The sequence below is a fragment of the Cetorhinus maximus genome, chromosome 8 (genome assembly GCF_964194155.1).
Source record: "Cetorhinus maximus chromosome 8, sCetMax3.hap1.1, whole genome shotgun sequence".
Lineage (NCBI taxonomy): Eukaryota > Metazoa > Chordata > Chondrichthyes > Lamniformes > Cetorhinidae > Cetorhinus > Cetorhinus maximus.
The window spans coordinates 25,248,679-25,264,513 of record NC_135886.1 but is presented as its reverse complement, the minus strand read 5'-3'; the positions used below and the strand labels follow the sequence as shown (position 1 = coordinate 25,264,513).

General features: G+C 40.9%; 1 protein-coding gene across 4 annotated transcripts in view; it reads left to right on the top strand.

The window, feature by feature from the left end:
• kif21b (kinesin family member 21B) overlaps positions 1 to 15,835 on the top strand; it is a 168,717-nt gene that overhangs the window by 75,012 nt on the left and 77,870 nt on the right. For all 4 annotated transcript variants that reach the window (XM_078546599.1, XM_078546601.1, XM_078546598.1 and 1 more), the window contains exons 7-10: positions 10,820 to 10,935; positions 13,365 to 13,560; positions 14,174 to 14,363; positions 15,654 to 15,717. In XM_078546599.1, coding sequence (XP_078402725.1) covers positions 10,820 to 10,935; positions 13,365 to 13,560; positions 14,174 to 14,363; positions 15,654 to 15,717 — 566 coding nt within the window. The remainder of the gene's footprint in view (positions 1 to 10,819; positions 10,936 to 13,364; positions 13,561 to 14,173; positions 14,364 to 15,653; positions 15,718 to 15,835) is intronic.

The following is a 15,835-nucleotide window of genomic DNA, read 5'->3' as shown; positions in this document are numbered from 1 at the left end:
GTCATGTTAGTCATTCAGAATCTGGTAGATTGGTGTCCAAGAGCCAGCTTTTATGTGGCTAAAGCTCGCTCACTTACCCTGGCGACAGATTCATAAGACCACAAAAATTGGTAGTGTTGCAGTTTTACTTTTTAAGTTCTACACATAGGGTCAACCCTTCAGTGCATGACACTTTCACTCTCCTAATTATTGGAGGCCTATAACATCCCATAGGTACCTTGAGCACCCAAATGTAGTTGGAGAGTGTGAAGAACACTGTATAAACTTTTAAGTGTGAGGGTCATCCGATAATCAGCTGGGGAGTGTGAGCAGCATGTCAGCAAAAAAGGGTCCAAATAGAATCACATAGAATATGCAGCATAGAAACGGGTTATTCCATTCAACCAGTCCATACAGATGTTTATACTCCACTTGAGTCTCCTCCTATCTTACCTCATCTAGCTCAGCATTACCCTTGGTTCCCTTCTCCCTCATATGTTCACTTAGCTTCCCCTTAAATGCATCTGTCCTATTCACTTCAACCACTCCCTGTGTTAGTGTGTTCTGCATTCTCATCAGTTGCCAGTTAAGGAAGTTTCATCTGAATTCCCGATTTGATTCCTTGGTGGCTATGTTATATTGATTGGCTCAAGTTTTTCTCTTCTGCACGATGGTAACACTGGCCCAGTTCTTTCCATCTCCGGATTTTGTCGGAAACTGGACGTAGGATCCAAGATGTGCATCAGGACCCTGTGGTGGCCCTGATGGATGAACCTCTGTGGGAATTGCCCAGGAGGATTGAACTTCTGATGGGCAATTTTCCTGCTCTCCTGGACCCTCCGTGAATGTCTTCAACTCTGAGTTAGAGCCAGAGACTTTGGACGGTTCTGCAGCATATACCTGATTATTTACGCAGGAAATGTTAGGTAAATTAAAACCTGGTCTAACATCTGGGTAACTACAGAACTAATCCCCCAATCACTCACGCTAACCCCCCAACTCCCCACTCGACCATGCGACTACCCCCCTGACCATCCCTCTCAACCACCTGACTACCCCCGACACCCTTGATTGACCCCGCCCCCCTTCCCCTGGTTACTCCCCCGACAACCTGACTACCTCCTGACCACCTGACTACCTCCTGACCACCTGACTATCCCCACTGACCAGACCTGACTACACCCCAATCCCCTTGCTACCCTATCCACTTGCGACCTCACCCACCCCCCACCTCACCCCCATACCACCTCATCCACCTTGCGCACAAACCCACTTACCTCACCAAGTTACCCAACCTACCACTCTACCCAATAATTCAATTATTCATCCATTCACCAGCATTCACACCAGACCTTTAAACTTACCATTCAGCAGCTAGTGTTGTAAAAAGAGGTTGTGTCCTGTTTACCCCCAACTGTAATGCGATCTGATGGAATTCTCCAGGGGATGTTGTGCTTCGCATTTCTAGGAAGGTTGGGCTCAGAAGACCTGGCAGGAAATGCGGAGAAGCATTAAGGCAGGAAAAAGTTTGAGCGGTGCAGCAATCCGACGATAATTATCGCTACTTGGAAGACTGGGGTCGCAATCTCTATCTACTCTATCAAAACGTTTCAGAATTTCAAAGACCTGTGTTAGGTCATTTCTCAGTCTTTTCATTTCAATAAAAAGGATACCCGATCTGTTCACCCTTTCCTGATGGGTAAAACCTTGCATTTCTGTTGCTATCCTTTGTAAAAGTTTTTTTCACCCTAATTCCCAGTCCTGATTTTTCAATAGCCATTTTTCAGTAATCTCTCCTATACCTGGTTCCTCGCAACATATTATTACCTCCAGTTCCTCTGTTTTAATAGGGACACTGTGCATTGATGAACAAACAATTTAACACATTTTTAATAACTTTATTTCTAACCATCATTTGATGCTTCTGTTATATAACTTTATTCCCTGACCATTTCTGTCCTCCTGTAGTTTAGTCTGTTTCACGCTCTCCTCTCCTGTTTTGTTTATATTTAAGCTTGCCTCATTTCTTGTAGAGCCCTCCCCACACTTTAATAGAACAGGTGCTTTAGGAAAGGCCTTACAGTAGAAAGGAAAACGTTTCCTGCCTCCCTCTTCCCTATGCCCACATGACCCCTTCTGCACATTTTTGGAAAATGCTCTGTACTTGGCCAGCCAGCAACCCAATAACTCCAATGTGTCATATACTGGGAGCGCCATTAAATAATGTGCAGTGAAACCTGTACAAATGCACACACCCAAAATTAGGCATTTATTGACAGTCCACTCTTGTATTATAATAGATACAAGCTGTATCTTGAAACCACAATCACTCACAAATTATACCATGGGCAACCAACAATGCATCAAGTCCCTTAGTAACTGGGACACACAGATAATTATGAGGCGACAATGAGTGAAAGAAATGGCCTTTATGGAATGATGATCTCTTTACCCAGCATCCATAATGGCAGTGAAACCACTGTTTCTCTGAGACTGAATGCTTGCACAGCTCTGACCCAGAGATGGAGCAGTTTCTCTGCCATTATTGGTGCTGGGTAAGGAACTCCTGATTCTATCTAATTCTTAGTTTACATTCAGGTGTCTATTACACTGGGCTCCACTGCATAATTTCCTGCCTTCAGTCCAGTGACTCTAGCCTCGCTGTCAGAGTGAGCATTTGGGGCTCTGGGAAATAATAGGCTATATGACCAAAGGTGTTGGGAACAATTGGGTGAGCTTGAGGAGAGGAAGACTGAGAGCTGAGACAGGAGGGAGATTGGATGGGGGAATGGTGGGGAGGTAGAACAGGAGACTTTGAGATGGGGGACTGGGGAGAAATGAAGCCTGGGAAATGGGAGGTGGGTAATAGGGAGGACTGAGGAGTGGTGATTGAGAGAGATGGAAAGGCTGGGGAATGGGAGTTGTGACGATGGTGTGACTTGTGCATGGGTGATATCAATCTGTAATTTCATTGGCTGATGAAACATATATTGAAGTGTTTAAAAAGGACTTGGGGCAAAAAAGCAAGCAAAGATTCTGACTTGAGATGGCTGGTAGAAGTCACCTGATATCTCCTATTACCAGTTGACCAGTTTTCTTGAAGGTTCCAATGTGGAGTACAATTAAGGTATGCCCAGACAAACTGATGGAATTTCACACCTCCTGATGTCAAGAACTACTTCAGAAGATTTACTGAAACTACCGGACCTCACATTTTCACTTCTATAGGGTTACCCCTCAAGCAGAGACAGAATCTACAGAGACAATAGGTATGCAGAAAGGTGTGCTTCCTATCTCATCAAGATGAGATAATGGATCATTCAGAAACTAATGGCTGGGACATTATAGCCATGGAACAATAGCCACAGTCTGTTCGGACATAAGCTAAGCAAAGACCTTTTGAAATCATTATGGGGAGTAGTCTGGGAAGAACCTGCCAAAGGGGCAGTAATGCTCCCTCTTTCCTTCTCTCCCAAGTTTAAGACCCTATCTCTGATACAGTTTAAAAATCCAACACAGAGATACCAAATTTCCATCGAAAGGAACCTCGGGTGCAAAAATCATCAGCTTCTGGAAAAGACGGATTATGTTTTTAAAAAGTAATTGTCTCTAGCAATTGCAGTTTCTCATGGGCTTCAACTCAAGACCACCATGGAGAAAAATCTGCCGCAGCCCCAGATGCCAGCAAAGAACTCATAAACTGTGAACTCACTATTTTTTCTTTTTGCATTGAAGTTTAATTTGGCTAAGAAAGTAACTGCCTACTGTATAACTTGCAATTCTGCATGTGTGTGTGTAGGAACGTGTGTTGTGAAGCTCGAACGCAGGTTTACTTTTTAATATATTTTTATATCTTTATCTGGGTGGGTTTTTAACTCAATAAAAATTAACCCCTTTTTGCTTTAAACTCAAGAAAGCCTGCCAGAGTAGTTTCTATGCAATCAGCACGTAAATAGTTAAGCACAGACATTGAGTAAATACCTTCATCCTCGCTAAAATCACAAAAAACCCTGTTACGGTCAGACTTGGAGTGTTGTAATAGGGGAGCCATTTTTACCCCTCCTCACGCGGCCATAACAAATGTCATATGGTCAAAAATATCATGTAATCAAACCTCCAGGAATGCCTCCAACAAGAGGTGGTGATCCTAGACATTTCCCTTAACCACTTTGTTATATACAGATGGGCTGGCACCAGCTCGCAGCACTTCAAACATTAGCAGCTGCAACACACAGTGAATGGTTTCCAGACATGAGTCTGAAGGATATTAACCCCATTCTCAGTTTGGTTGGGATCTCCCAGCCCTACAGCAGCCACCTCGGCCTGTGCGGGATGCCAGCATAGCAGATGCCAGGATCAGGACATCCCTCTCTCCGTGAAAAAGGACTCCATGATGGCAGTGAACTGGGAAATCCAATGAACAGCTAATGAACTGAAATCACACTCCGCTGGCAAGGCTCCAGCATTCGGCACAATCCCATGTGAGAATGAAGAACAGAAGGAACGCTGCAGGACATGCAGCCAATCCTAAGGATATTTGGCTCATTGGCTTTCTGTACATACAATGACCATTTTGACAATAAAAAACAATAAAGGGCACAGGATGCAAGTTCCTTAGGTGTCCCGAATTCACAAGTTTCACTATATTGTTGGGCAAAGACATTGGTATGCAGTAGGCATTGCCAATGCCATTGAGCCAGCCAGTTGCTATGCAACTGGAATCGCATAATTAACTCCATATAGGCTTGATCAAAGTGAATCAAGGATTTGCAGTGAATTAACACTATATTACTTTAAAACGAAAATTGTTATCATGCCATGGTCAATTCCTGTAGGAGGCTTGATGTGGATTGGGATGTTATGGGGACTGTTGTTGGGGAGGAGCGGGTACATCACCCAAAAGAATGCACTGAACAAAGTACAATTGTATTAAAACATTCATATTCAATTGGAGAAGCCCCACTGACATTTTTGAAGATAACATTGCAATTTAATCAACCCCATCACTTGGGGCAGAAGTTTCCCATCGGCCTGCGGGGGTGGACCTGACATGTCGGCGCGTAAAATGACGCGCAAAGACGTTGGGCGTGTGTCCTGACATCATTGCACGCTATCGCGATGTTTCATTTGGCGGGTGGGTGCCGGAGTCGGCTGCGCGCCCACAGAAATGTAAACGGCCAGTTAAGTCCATCAAGAAATCAATTGAGCCACTTGAGAACGCTGCGCGTCCAACCTTAAGGTTGGCGGGCAGGCAGAAAGCCCAAGCGGCCTTTGCGTTTTTCAGGAAACCTCATCCACGAGCGGGATGAGGTTTCCTGACGCCTTTATTAAACAAGTAAATTATTTTTCAAAAATATAAAAGTATGTCCCCACTCATGTGACACAGGAGACATGTTTAAATACATTTTTAAATCATTTCTTTCATGATTTTAATATACATTCAATCTCCCTGAGGAGGCTCCGTGCCTCAGGGAGATTGCTGCGCTCTTTCGCGTGCATGCGCCCGACTCTCCCTCCTCCCCCCGCCCGCACATTTAGCGCTGAGCGCTATCGCGTATTACGTTGGGCAGGCCTTAATTGGCCTGACTGCGCAAAATGGTGGCGCGGAGCCGATCGCGGGTGGCAGTCAGCTCTGCACCCAGCCCCACCTGCTCTTGCCCAGCCCGCCCGCCATAGGAAAAATACTGGCCATGCTGTTTTGAATAGAAATCCTGGAACCTACTCTGATTATGTATAGGATGGCGAGGATTTTGTAGTTAAGACAAAAACAGGCAAAACAGAATCTCATTCGGATTCTTTTATCTCCATTTCCCATCCAGCAGCATGCCCTGTGAACAGCCTGACTAACCCCAGTGACAAGACACTGTAGCTGGTGATTTTTGGTGACGCTCCCTTGCAATTGGGATGGCTAGGCGGGGAGATTGATAGTCTGGGCTGGGTGTAGGTCAGCATTCAAGATTAGGGGTGGCAGGGTGCGGGGGTCTGATGACTGGGGCTGGATGAAACCAAAGGCTTTCTTGAGCGGTTTTGGGAGAGCACGCCTGCTCTTCGCAGCCTACAGGGAATGCTGGAAAAGGTGGTTCCTTTGTGGATCTGGCAGGTCCCGCCTTTTCACAGCCAAATTTCCTGATCCTTGGAAAAGCCATGCAGCAATAGTAAATTTAAATCGGGCCTCCAGTTGCATTGCGGGAGGCACTCTGATGACCTGATAACCACAGCTGTAACAAAAAAAGTGGCAGCACAATGTTCCATTGCATGCATTTCACTTACTAAATCCACCACCAATCCTCTCCTGCCCATTGTTGCAGGGGTGGGGGAGGATAATATTGAGCCTGATGAGCTAAAGGAAGGATGATAGATTTTTATTACATTTTACATTAATTTAAATTTCAAATATGAAATAGTTTATATTTTAAATATATAGTTATACATCAGACCCTTAACTGATCCAGTCATAGTTTTTCTGTGAATAAGTCAAACTAAAGAAACTCAAGGAAATCTATAAAATGGATTATCCTTGGAGTGGCACGTTAATTTGTGCTTTTTCTGTTATTTGTCCACAGGATTTGGGCATCGCTGGCTGTACCAGCATTTATTGCCCATCCCTAATTACCCTTGAGAAGTAGTGGTGAGCTGCCTTCTTGAGTCGCTGCAGTCCATGTGTTGTAGGAACACCCACGTTTTCTGTAATACAGAATAATAACCTTGCTTCTGCATTGCAGCACTATGATCCATTTGTTTTATTAATTGAAGGTGATTTTGATTGCAGGAATTGAAAATAGTGAAAACAGATAAATGAATTCCCAAAGTAGATGCAAATTATAATAGCCTACATAAAAGGACTAAATATCGTTGGCTAAGCATAGGCAGGCTTTTGTTTCCAGCCAATTCTTTAGAGGAGTCACAGAACTAGGACACAAAACCTCAAGGGAGATAATAACATTAATAAATGATCACAGATGAAGCTAGACTTCTACCTAGAATAGCCAAGTATGAATTTGAATGCAACTTACATTTTTGAGCAAGATACCATTATTGTGATTAAGTTTGATTATGCCATGTTTTCAGCAAAATTTAAGTTGGTGTGTTTCACACTCATTTAAAAATAGTTTTCACATATCCTCATTAATGATCAGCACTGGGGTTTCCAGTCTTGATTAATTGCCTATGCAATTAGGTGAAATAACATTTAGTCATTAGCAGTAGGATACAAAATTTAAGAATGCACAATGAAGAGCAGCTTAGGAAAGCCCTTGGATTTTACAGGTATATCTCCGTATACAGTGTTTCCCTAGAAATGAGTTTATGAAAGAATGTAGTTCTGAATTTCCATATTTTAACATTTCTATCTGTGACTGGCTATACTTTTAAAGTTTTAGAATTTAAATTTTGTCCTTTGGAGTTTCTGTGATGTATTTCAGTGCTGCAGGTTAGCAGCACTTTGCTTGCAGGTTGACAGGTCTGGATAAGTATACATTTCCATGTGAGTGCATGTGCATGCACATGTGTGAATGTAAAGTTTTACAAATTGAAATATAAGTAGCAAATGTATTATTTACTTTGGCTCTACTTTGAGAAGTTCAAGTGAGAGATTGAGAGAACTTGAAATTAGCAGTTGTCCGCCTGAAAATAATGGAGAGTGATACCTATCATCTGGTTTCAGCAAGTTTGAGCTAATTACTAACTACGTTTCATTCCAGACCTTTATATAAAAAAAAGCTACTTAAATTATTTTAGTTTTACAAAGTATGAAGCAAATACAACATGGAGAAATAATATAAAAATTTGCCGAATGAAGGCTTGGTGCTATTCTAAATGTTGCCTATAATGCACCAATGTTAAAGCAACTTTAGAAGTCATTGGTTGGCTAAGTAGTTCAAAAGAGCACTTAGAAATTTATAGTTATTATTGACCTGTTCAAAATGCATTCTATTGTTTTGAACATCTGGGGCTGCATCTTCCGGTCAGTGAGTTGGCCTGCTCACCAACGCATAAAATGACGCAGGGTGACATCGGGCATGCGTCCCGACATCACCCTGCGCAATTTAGATTTTCAGTTCAGAGGGCACGGAGCCAAATTGGCTGCGCGTCCACCGAATTGTCAAAGGCCTATTAAGGCCATTAAAAAAAGTAATTAACATGATTAATGGACTTACCGGTCCAACCTTAAGGCTGGCGGGCAGGCCGGGAGTCCCAGCAGGCTTCTGAAAAAACATGAAATCTCATCCATGGGCGGGATGAGGGTTCATGAGGGTATTAAAATTTTTATAAAATGTTTAAATAAAAGAAATTGACATGTCCCAGCTCATGTGACAGTGGCACATGAGTGGACATGTCAGTAATTTTTTTCCCCTTCTTTATTGAAACTTTCAAACCTGAGCTGATCTCCTTGAGGCAGCACTTTGCCTCAGGGAGATCTGTGCACTTTTTTGCACGCATGCGCGAAAGAGCGCACTCCCGGCTCAGGGAATACCCCCCCCCACCCGCACAGGGAGCCTCCTGGTGGACGTCACGCTGGTCCTAATTGGCCCGCCCATGTAAAATGGCGGCGCGCCCCCGACCCGCACAACCCCCCCCCCCTCCAATCCTGCCACTGAATTTTTGTGTGATCCCCTCCATCGTACATTCACAGACTAAACAATTCCCTGAAAAGCTGTGAAAGGATTTAAATACATTTGCAGCATTGCTAAACAGCATTAAACTTGAGACCCACCAACAATAACTTCACTACCTCCCTCACCCCAGCCAACTCTCTTTAGCAGTAGTGCTATCAAGAGTGCAAGCGACAAATGCTCAATAGTACTAATTGATTAGGGGAAAAAATTCTCTTGTTAGACACCAGATATTTTAATAAATTATTATTGTAGCCAGTTGTTATCAGAGACTGGTTTTTAAATGCATATTATAGACTGGTTTTGTACCAATTTACTGAAAGATTTAGATGATATGATGATGATGCAAACAACTGCAAAGAGCAGTTCAGAACTAATGAAATTTTCACTTGACTGTGATCTGTCCACAGCTCTGCATCCTCGTGCTACCATGAGAGAACTCTGCACTTGCATTTTTGCATATATTCAAACTCCATCTTCTAGCATTGGTACAGAGGTTCACTCAAAATTGTTTTCGAGAACTTATTATAAAATGTCGAACAGACCACTTGAGCACCTTCTCAAGCATGCCAATGTAAAAGTGACTGTATAATTGTAAATTTGCATGCATTGGTGTTCCACGAGGGAATTGTGGATATAGTTTCAGGATTAAAACTGTCACCATCCCTCTTTGACCTTAGGTTGTTACTTTGCGTTTGTTCGTACTTGTGCTGTGCCCCCTATACTTTTAAAGACTGTGGGTTCTCATACGATTGTGCAGGGAGATACTCACTTCCAAACAGTGGGAAAAATTTTACTGAAAGTCACAATATCTTTCAAAGGCTTTCCATACTCATTTATTCCAAGATAGATTTAGTTTTTCTTTTATATAGAAAGTAAGTTTAATATAGAAAGTAACTTTTATAGAGAAAGTAAGTTTAATCAGTGGAAAGTTATGGAGAAGGTTGGAGGGTTGCATTGAGCAAGTTTTCAATAACTTTTGTCTAATCTTACTGCTTTTTACACACAATATACCTGCACATTTCAAAGTATATTCAGTACTGGCAGTTGTACTTGCCAATAAAGTAACATGTCAAAAAGTAATTCACTGACTATGAAATGTTTAGGGGTGTCCTGAGGACTTGAAAACTATTTTGTAGAAATGCAGGTCATTTACAATGAAAATTAAGTGGTGGTGTAAGCTGGCAATTCTGATGTCACATAACTAACTGCACTTTTGATTTAGAATTTCCCTGCACCAACATGTGGATTCAGTGTACTTGAACTTGGCAATTAAATGGACTGCTTCCCTCACAAAGACTGCTTCATCATTTAGGGGGAGAGAGACAAAGTGATATTGCATGTGATCCTGCACTGTGAACTTTGTCCTCGACTAGACTGATGATGACTTGTGTAAAAGCCCAGTGATTGGATCTATTGAAAGATGATGGGTAGGGGTAAAGTATAATGAGGATATGAAGTAGGGGTGATGTGCTATCAAATAAGCAAATTACCTGGTACAAATGAAACACACAATGTCACCTGACTGTCCTTTTATATGACACATACATTACTGGGATGGATGCTACTTAGGTTTACTCCAATATATAATAGCTTGTCCATTACCAATTTAATATTCTCATGGGTTATAAATCATAAATCATACCTCCTCCTCAAATTTCTGTTTTAAATTTGTCTCTCACTTATGTTGTTACTTAAGAAATTGAGTATCCCAGTTTGCCAAATGATGTCATTCAGCAGTGTATAATATTCAGCAGCTATGAATAGTACCACCCAGTGGTACTTCATGTTAACTCAGCCCTTTTCTGGTTGTCACTTAGTGCAATTACAGAATTTAAAGTGCTGTACTTTTATATTTTGTCATTTCTGTGTTTAAATGTAATGCATATTATTTTTCTCTTCCTAGAACGTAGCTTGTGGAAATATATTTCATCATTAGAACGTAGATCTAATTAATCTGTAGTTTTCAATCTTAGTTGAAGAGATCACCTTGGTGATGTGTAGAATTGATAAAATCACGGACTAGGATTTCATGGTCCCTCCCGCCCGGTGGGATATTATGGTAACGCTGAACTGAATGGAAATTTAAATGCGTCCACCAGGGTGAGACACGCTGTGGCGGGGCTGTAAAATCCTGGTCATAGGTTTAAATTAACCCTGAGCATAAAAAGCAATTGTCTTTTGCAATTAATGTGCCCCTTGTTTTTCCCTTTGATCTTTGACGGAAGCTGTCACTGGGAAATGTCATCAGCGCATTGGGAGACCAGAGCAAGAAGAGCCATCATGTGCCATACAGAGACTCCAAGCTGACCAGGCTTCTTCAAGACTCTCTGGGTGGAAACAGGTACAAGAGAGCAAGAGATCTATATAGTAAAGGAAGTAAAGGTCTGTCTTATTTTCATCATCTATGAGATAAGATTTACAGAGAAAAAAAAACAAATACCTACTTTGCGTTTTTAACTTGAAAGAGATTTCAAAACACCAGTTTTCACCTAAATAGTCAATAAAATATCTTAAATCCTGCCTTCCAAGAAATATACAAATTAGGGGGATTTTCACATCTACCATCTGAATATTGTTACACTACCAACCACTTACTTCAAAGGGAAATTTATAGAAACATTAGAGATTAGAAATTGCGAGGAACTAACTTGTTCAGAATGAGGTGTTGAAGACAGTGACAATGAAGCAGTGGGAAGAAACATTTCCAGAGTAGAAGGTGAGAGTAACTAAAGAAATATAGGAGATGTAAGTGGTTAGGAAGGTGGCAGAGTAGATAAAGATAGTCTTACTGGTGATTGATACCTCAGAGATGGAGATGCTGAGCATAGGAGAGCAGCTTATTGGCATTTATATATAAGTTGAAATCAATAAGGCAAAGAGGGAAGGTCTTGTTTGAAAAGTTTGGGAGGATGTTTTCAAGTGAGAGGCAGGGCACATGGGAGAGATAAAGATGCCTGAAGGAAGAGAATGTGCCAAAGAATGGATAAAAAGCTAAGTCTGGACTTCAAGATAAGCTATATCACCACCTAGGCAGTTTGAGCAGCACAAGTGCTGGAGTACGCAGCAAGGGCAGGAGAATTCACTGAGGTAGAAGGATTTGCAGCCTGTAAACCAAATTATTATCAGGCCTAGAATGTTAATTGATTCAATGGCACTGCCTTTGTCAATGGCTAAAATCTCAATTGTGAGGCAGCAAATATTGTGGACGGTGATATGGGGGTGGGAAAGGATTATTCAACAGGTTTAGGAAACTCTTTCGAGTTATCAACAGTCACAGATTGCAACTCTTTCGAGTACAATCACAGTTCTTGGTTTCCGGGAGTGGGACATGAACCCACAACCCTCTGATTCAAAGGTGAGGGTGCTATGATCTGAGCCACAGCTGACACCTCTATAAGGTGGAGCAGAAGGATAAGGGAAACAAGTTAGAGGAATTTAATTCTCAAAGAGTGAGCTGGTTGAAATGTTGATGAGAAACAGAGACTAAGACAATTGGTGTGAACAAACCAGTGATGGGTATCATGATGGGTGGTAGGACAAAAGAAAAGTAGGAGGTGCTACGAGAAGTGCAGGGTGAGATCCAGGATGACAGCAGAAGAGAAAGTAAATTGGAGAATAAATGCTGAAAGAGAAGTGGGATTAAGCAGACTTGGTGCTGGAAAGGAGATGCGCTGGGACATGGCAGATTGAGACAAAGAAACGGACAAAGCAAAACCGAGCTAAGATGTGGCTGAAAAGAGGGATGGAAGACCCTGGTCCTTAATGTAAACCAAATGGGCACAGTGGAAGATGCTGGAGTACATCAACCAGAGTGTGCATAATGAGGAGAACTTTTAGAGCAGGGACTTGGTAAGAAGACATAACAGCCATTACTCTGAAAAGTCTGGGCCTGCCTTGAATGTGAAATCTCAAGAAATTAGGCTGCAGAGAAGCAAAATGTGTTGGTGTCTGGGGTGGATTTTGATCCAGCAACTGTTTGAGATAAACAAATTGATCCATAAGCTATTGGAGGACTAAGTTATGGAGAAGAAGCTCCTGAAAGAGCTATAGTCCATGAGCGACCAGGCAAGCAAAGTTTGGCCCAGACCCTATTATATTGTTACGTTATTTGTAAAGAGCTAGAAACTAACTGTTATGAGAATGTACATACAGGGTGCCATATTTTCTGCTGCGCTGCAGTCAGGTGTTGAGGAACAATCTAATAGTCCACCAGTCACATGGAAAGCTGTAAGAAATACACTTGATGAAGCTTCAGCATTTGAGTCTAAAAGTGTGATTGTTTTGAACTTCTGAGAACCAGAAGACAACAGAAGTCATGGGAAAAGTAGAGCTTGATCAGATGAGTGAAGAAACAAACTGAAGCTTAAAAAAAGGGAGCAGGATGAAATCCAGGAAATTGGTGGTGCAAGAATCATTGAAATATGGCCTGAAATGGAAGTAACGACTATTCTCTTGCATCAGTGCAAATATATTGATTAATATTTTCGATAGTTACAGTAAATATTGAATACAGCATAATTTGCTAAAATCATCAACTACATTTTTATTTCTTCCTAGTGAAAAGTTTCAAGTTTAATTGGGTAGCTATACATCCATTGAACTCCTACTCAATTCCTTAAATTGATAATTTAGACTTTTCAAGCTCAAATATGGTTTTTCATAAGTGCACTAGTAATGATAATTGTTCTCTAGTTATTGGAATGTAAAGTCCATGACACAGATGCTTACCTATTTGCATTAGAGGATTGAAAATTATTGTATTCCTTACAGTCGAACTGTCATGATTGCATGCATAAGCCCATCAGATCGTGACTTCATGGAAACTCTGAACACCCTCAAATACGCAAACCGAGCCCGTAACATCAAGAACAAAGTTGTGATTAATCAAGACAAGACCAGCCAGCAGATCAATGCCCTGCGAGCTGAGATTGTTCGTCTTCAGATGGAGCTGATGGAGTACAAGACGGTAAGAAATGTGAGCAATGTATACCCGGGAAGAAGTGGCCCTGGTGCCTTTCATCACTAAAGAACAAAATCAGAATTCTTCAAATGAATTAATCTTTTTCATAATGGATTCAGACTAAACCAGGAATTGATTGGCGCACAAAATGCAACCCTGTCACAAAGGTGAACACAAATGTGTGTTACATTTTGGATTTTCATGCACATATAATAGCTATTTAGGCATAAATTGCAAAATCACATTGGATAACTATTTATTTCAGTAGACTGAAGAAGTAGAACATGCTTATTGTTCTTATTGATGGATACATCACATTGCAAAAATGAGCTCTGGTTCACCAGAACTTTGCTTGCAAAACACTTCATTATAAACACAAAATCCATGCATTTTAACTGCATAGACATTTATGTGGCAAGTCTGAAAGAAAAAAAATCATTAAATTTTGCCAAAGGACAGCTTTATTAGCAATTTTATTTGTGTTTTGCCATATAGTGACTAGATTTTAAACTATCATATGTTGTGAAAATCTGTGTGACCTAAATATTCTGATTTTCTTCATTGCTTAAAGAGTTAATGAAAATGCTATTATTAATTCATATCTGCTTGTCTTTTTAAGGGGAAACGAGTCATTGGTGAAGATGGTTCTGAAGGTTACAATGACTTATGCCAAGAAAATGCAATGCTACAGAAAGAAAATGACACACTGAGAATGAGAGTAAAAGCCATGCAAGAAACAATAGACGCACTAAATAACAGAGTGACACAGCTCTTGAGTAATGAAGCTGCCCAGATAATAGCCAACGCAGGTAAAATTTAACTCACGAATATATACTGAGCCTTCTAATGACATGGTATTTTTCTTTTAATAGGAAGTCTTCACCACTGTCCAACAAAACGGTCTGATATATTCAGTTGTGGCGTCATTGGGAGGCTCAATACCTTTTGTGTTCAATATTCACTTAATTCCTGGTTTTAAGGTCCTCCTTACAGTGCAATGTGACCACGAGTTTGTCAGTTTCGTGACAGTGGGATTTAAGGTGATGGTTTCTATCACAACTGGAACCCTCGTTTTTCAAAGTGCACTAAGTAAAGATTTCTAGATTATAATCCTACTAAGGATCTGAGAAGTTCTCTTGACTCGTTTCTTACAGCATAGTTCAGGAGCTAAAAGCCGTTGAACAAGTAACATTTAAATTAATGGCCAGAATAAGTGCTACTAACTAAGATCAATGACTATGATGGGATTCTTTAAAATGTTCTTTTTAACAAGCCATGTGACCCAAGGCCCATTAGCAATTCAAATTAAATAGTTTCAGTAAATATGTTTTCTGACAGTAATTTGCTGAATGAATTGTGCTTTGTATCTGATGATTTAAATCATTAGTCACCAATTTATATCAATTGATTAATAGGGGGTCTGTTAGCTCAGTTGGCTGGACGGCTAGTTTGAGTGACGCCAACAGTATGGGTTGAATTCCCGTACTGGCTGAGGTCATCCATGACTTCAACTTCGCCCCTCGCCTGAGATGTGGTGACCCTCAAGTTAAACTCACCACCAGTTGTCTCTGTATCTCTCATGAAAGAGCAGCCTATGGTCCTCTAGGACTACGGAGACTTTCATTTACTTTCAGCTGATTATGATATTAAATCATGGCCTTTTATGATTGCCCATCTTCTGTTTCACCAATTTTATGGAATCTTTGATTAGCTTTGTGAAATTAAGCTCTTTGCTCATGAGGTGATTGACTTTTACCCGTATTTATCATACCATTATTCTGATTACTGATGACTGGAAGAATTGATTGGTTCTTAAGAAATAGGAGTTACTGTTGTGCCCATTGCTTGGTCTTAAAGCATATAGGTGTATTTGCATTGAGTACTTAAAAGTATTGTACCATAGATTGCCAGTTTAAGGGATTCAAATTGTATTTCAAGACAACTTCCCCATCAGAGGTAATCCTGTAGTGTAAATGACTTGTCCATGTAGTTATGTTTAAAAAAATAAAATAAGCATGTACATGGATCTTTGCCAATACTTTTTTTTAGGTATTTGATCTGCCTAAATGGTTTGCTTGTCTTTTCAACTTTCTCCGTAGGAGATAGCAATGAAGAAATAGGTGCATTAATTCAAAACTACATCCGAGAAATACAGGATCTCAGGTTGGTCCGTGAACTTTAAACAATGTACTTTTAAGCATGTTGGTGTTGATTGCTCCTCCCTCTACCCTACTGTCACAGCTTAGTGGAAAAAAAACTATAGCAGAAAGGCATTTTTAGA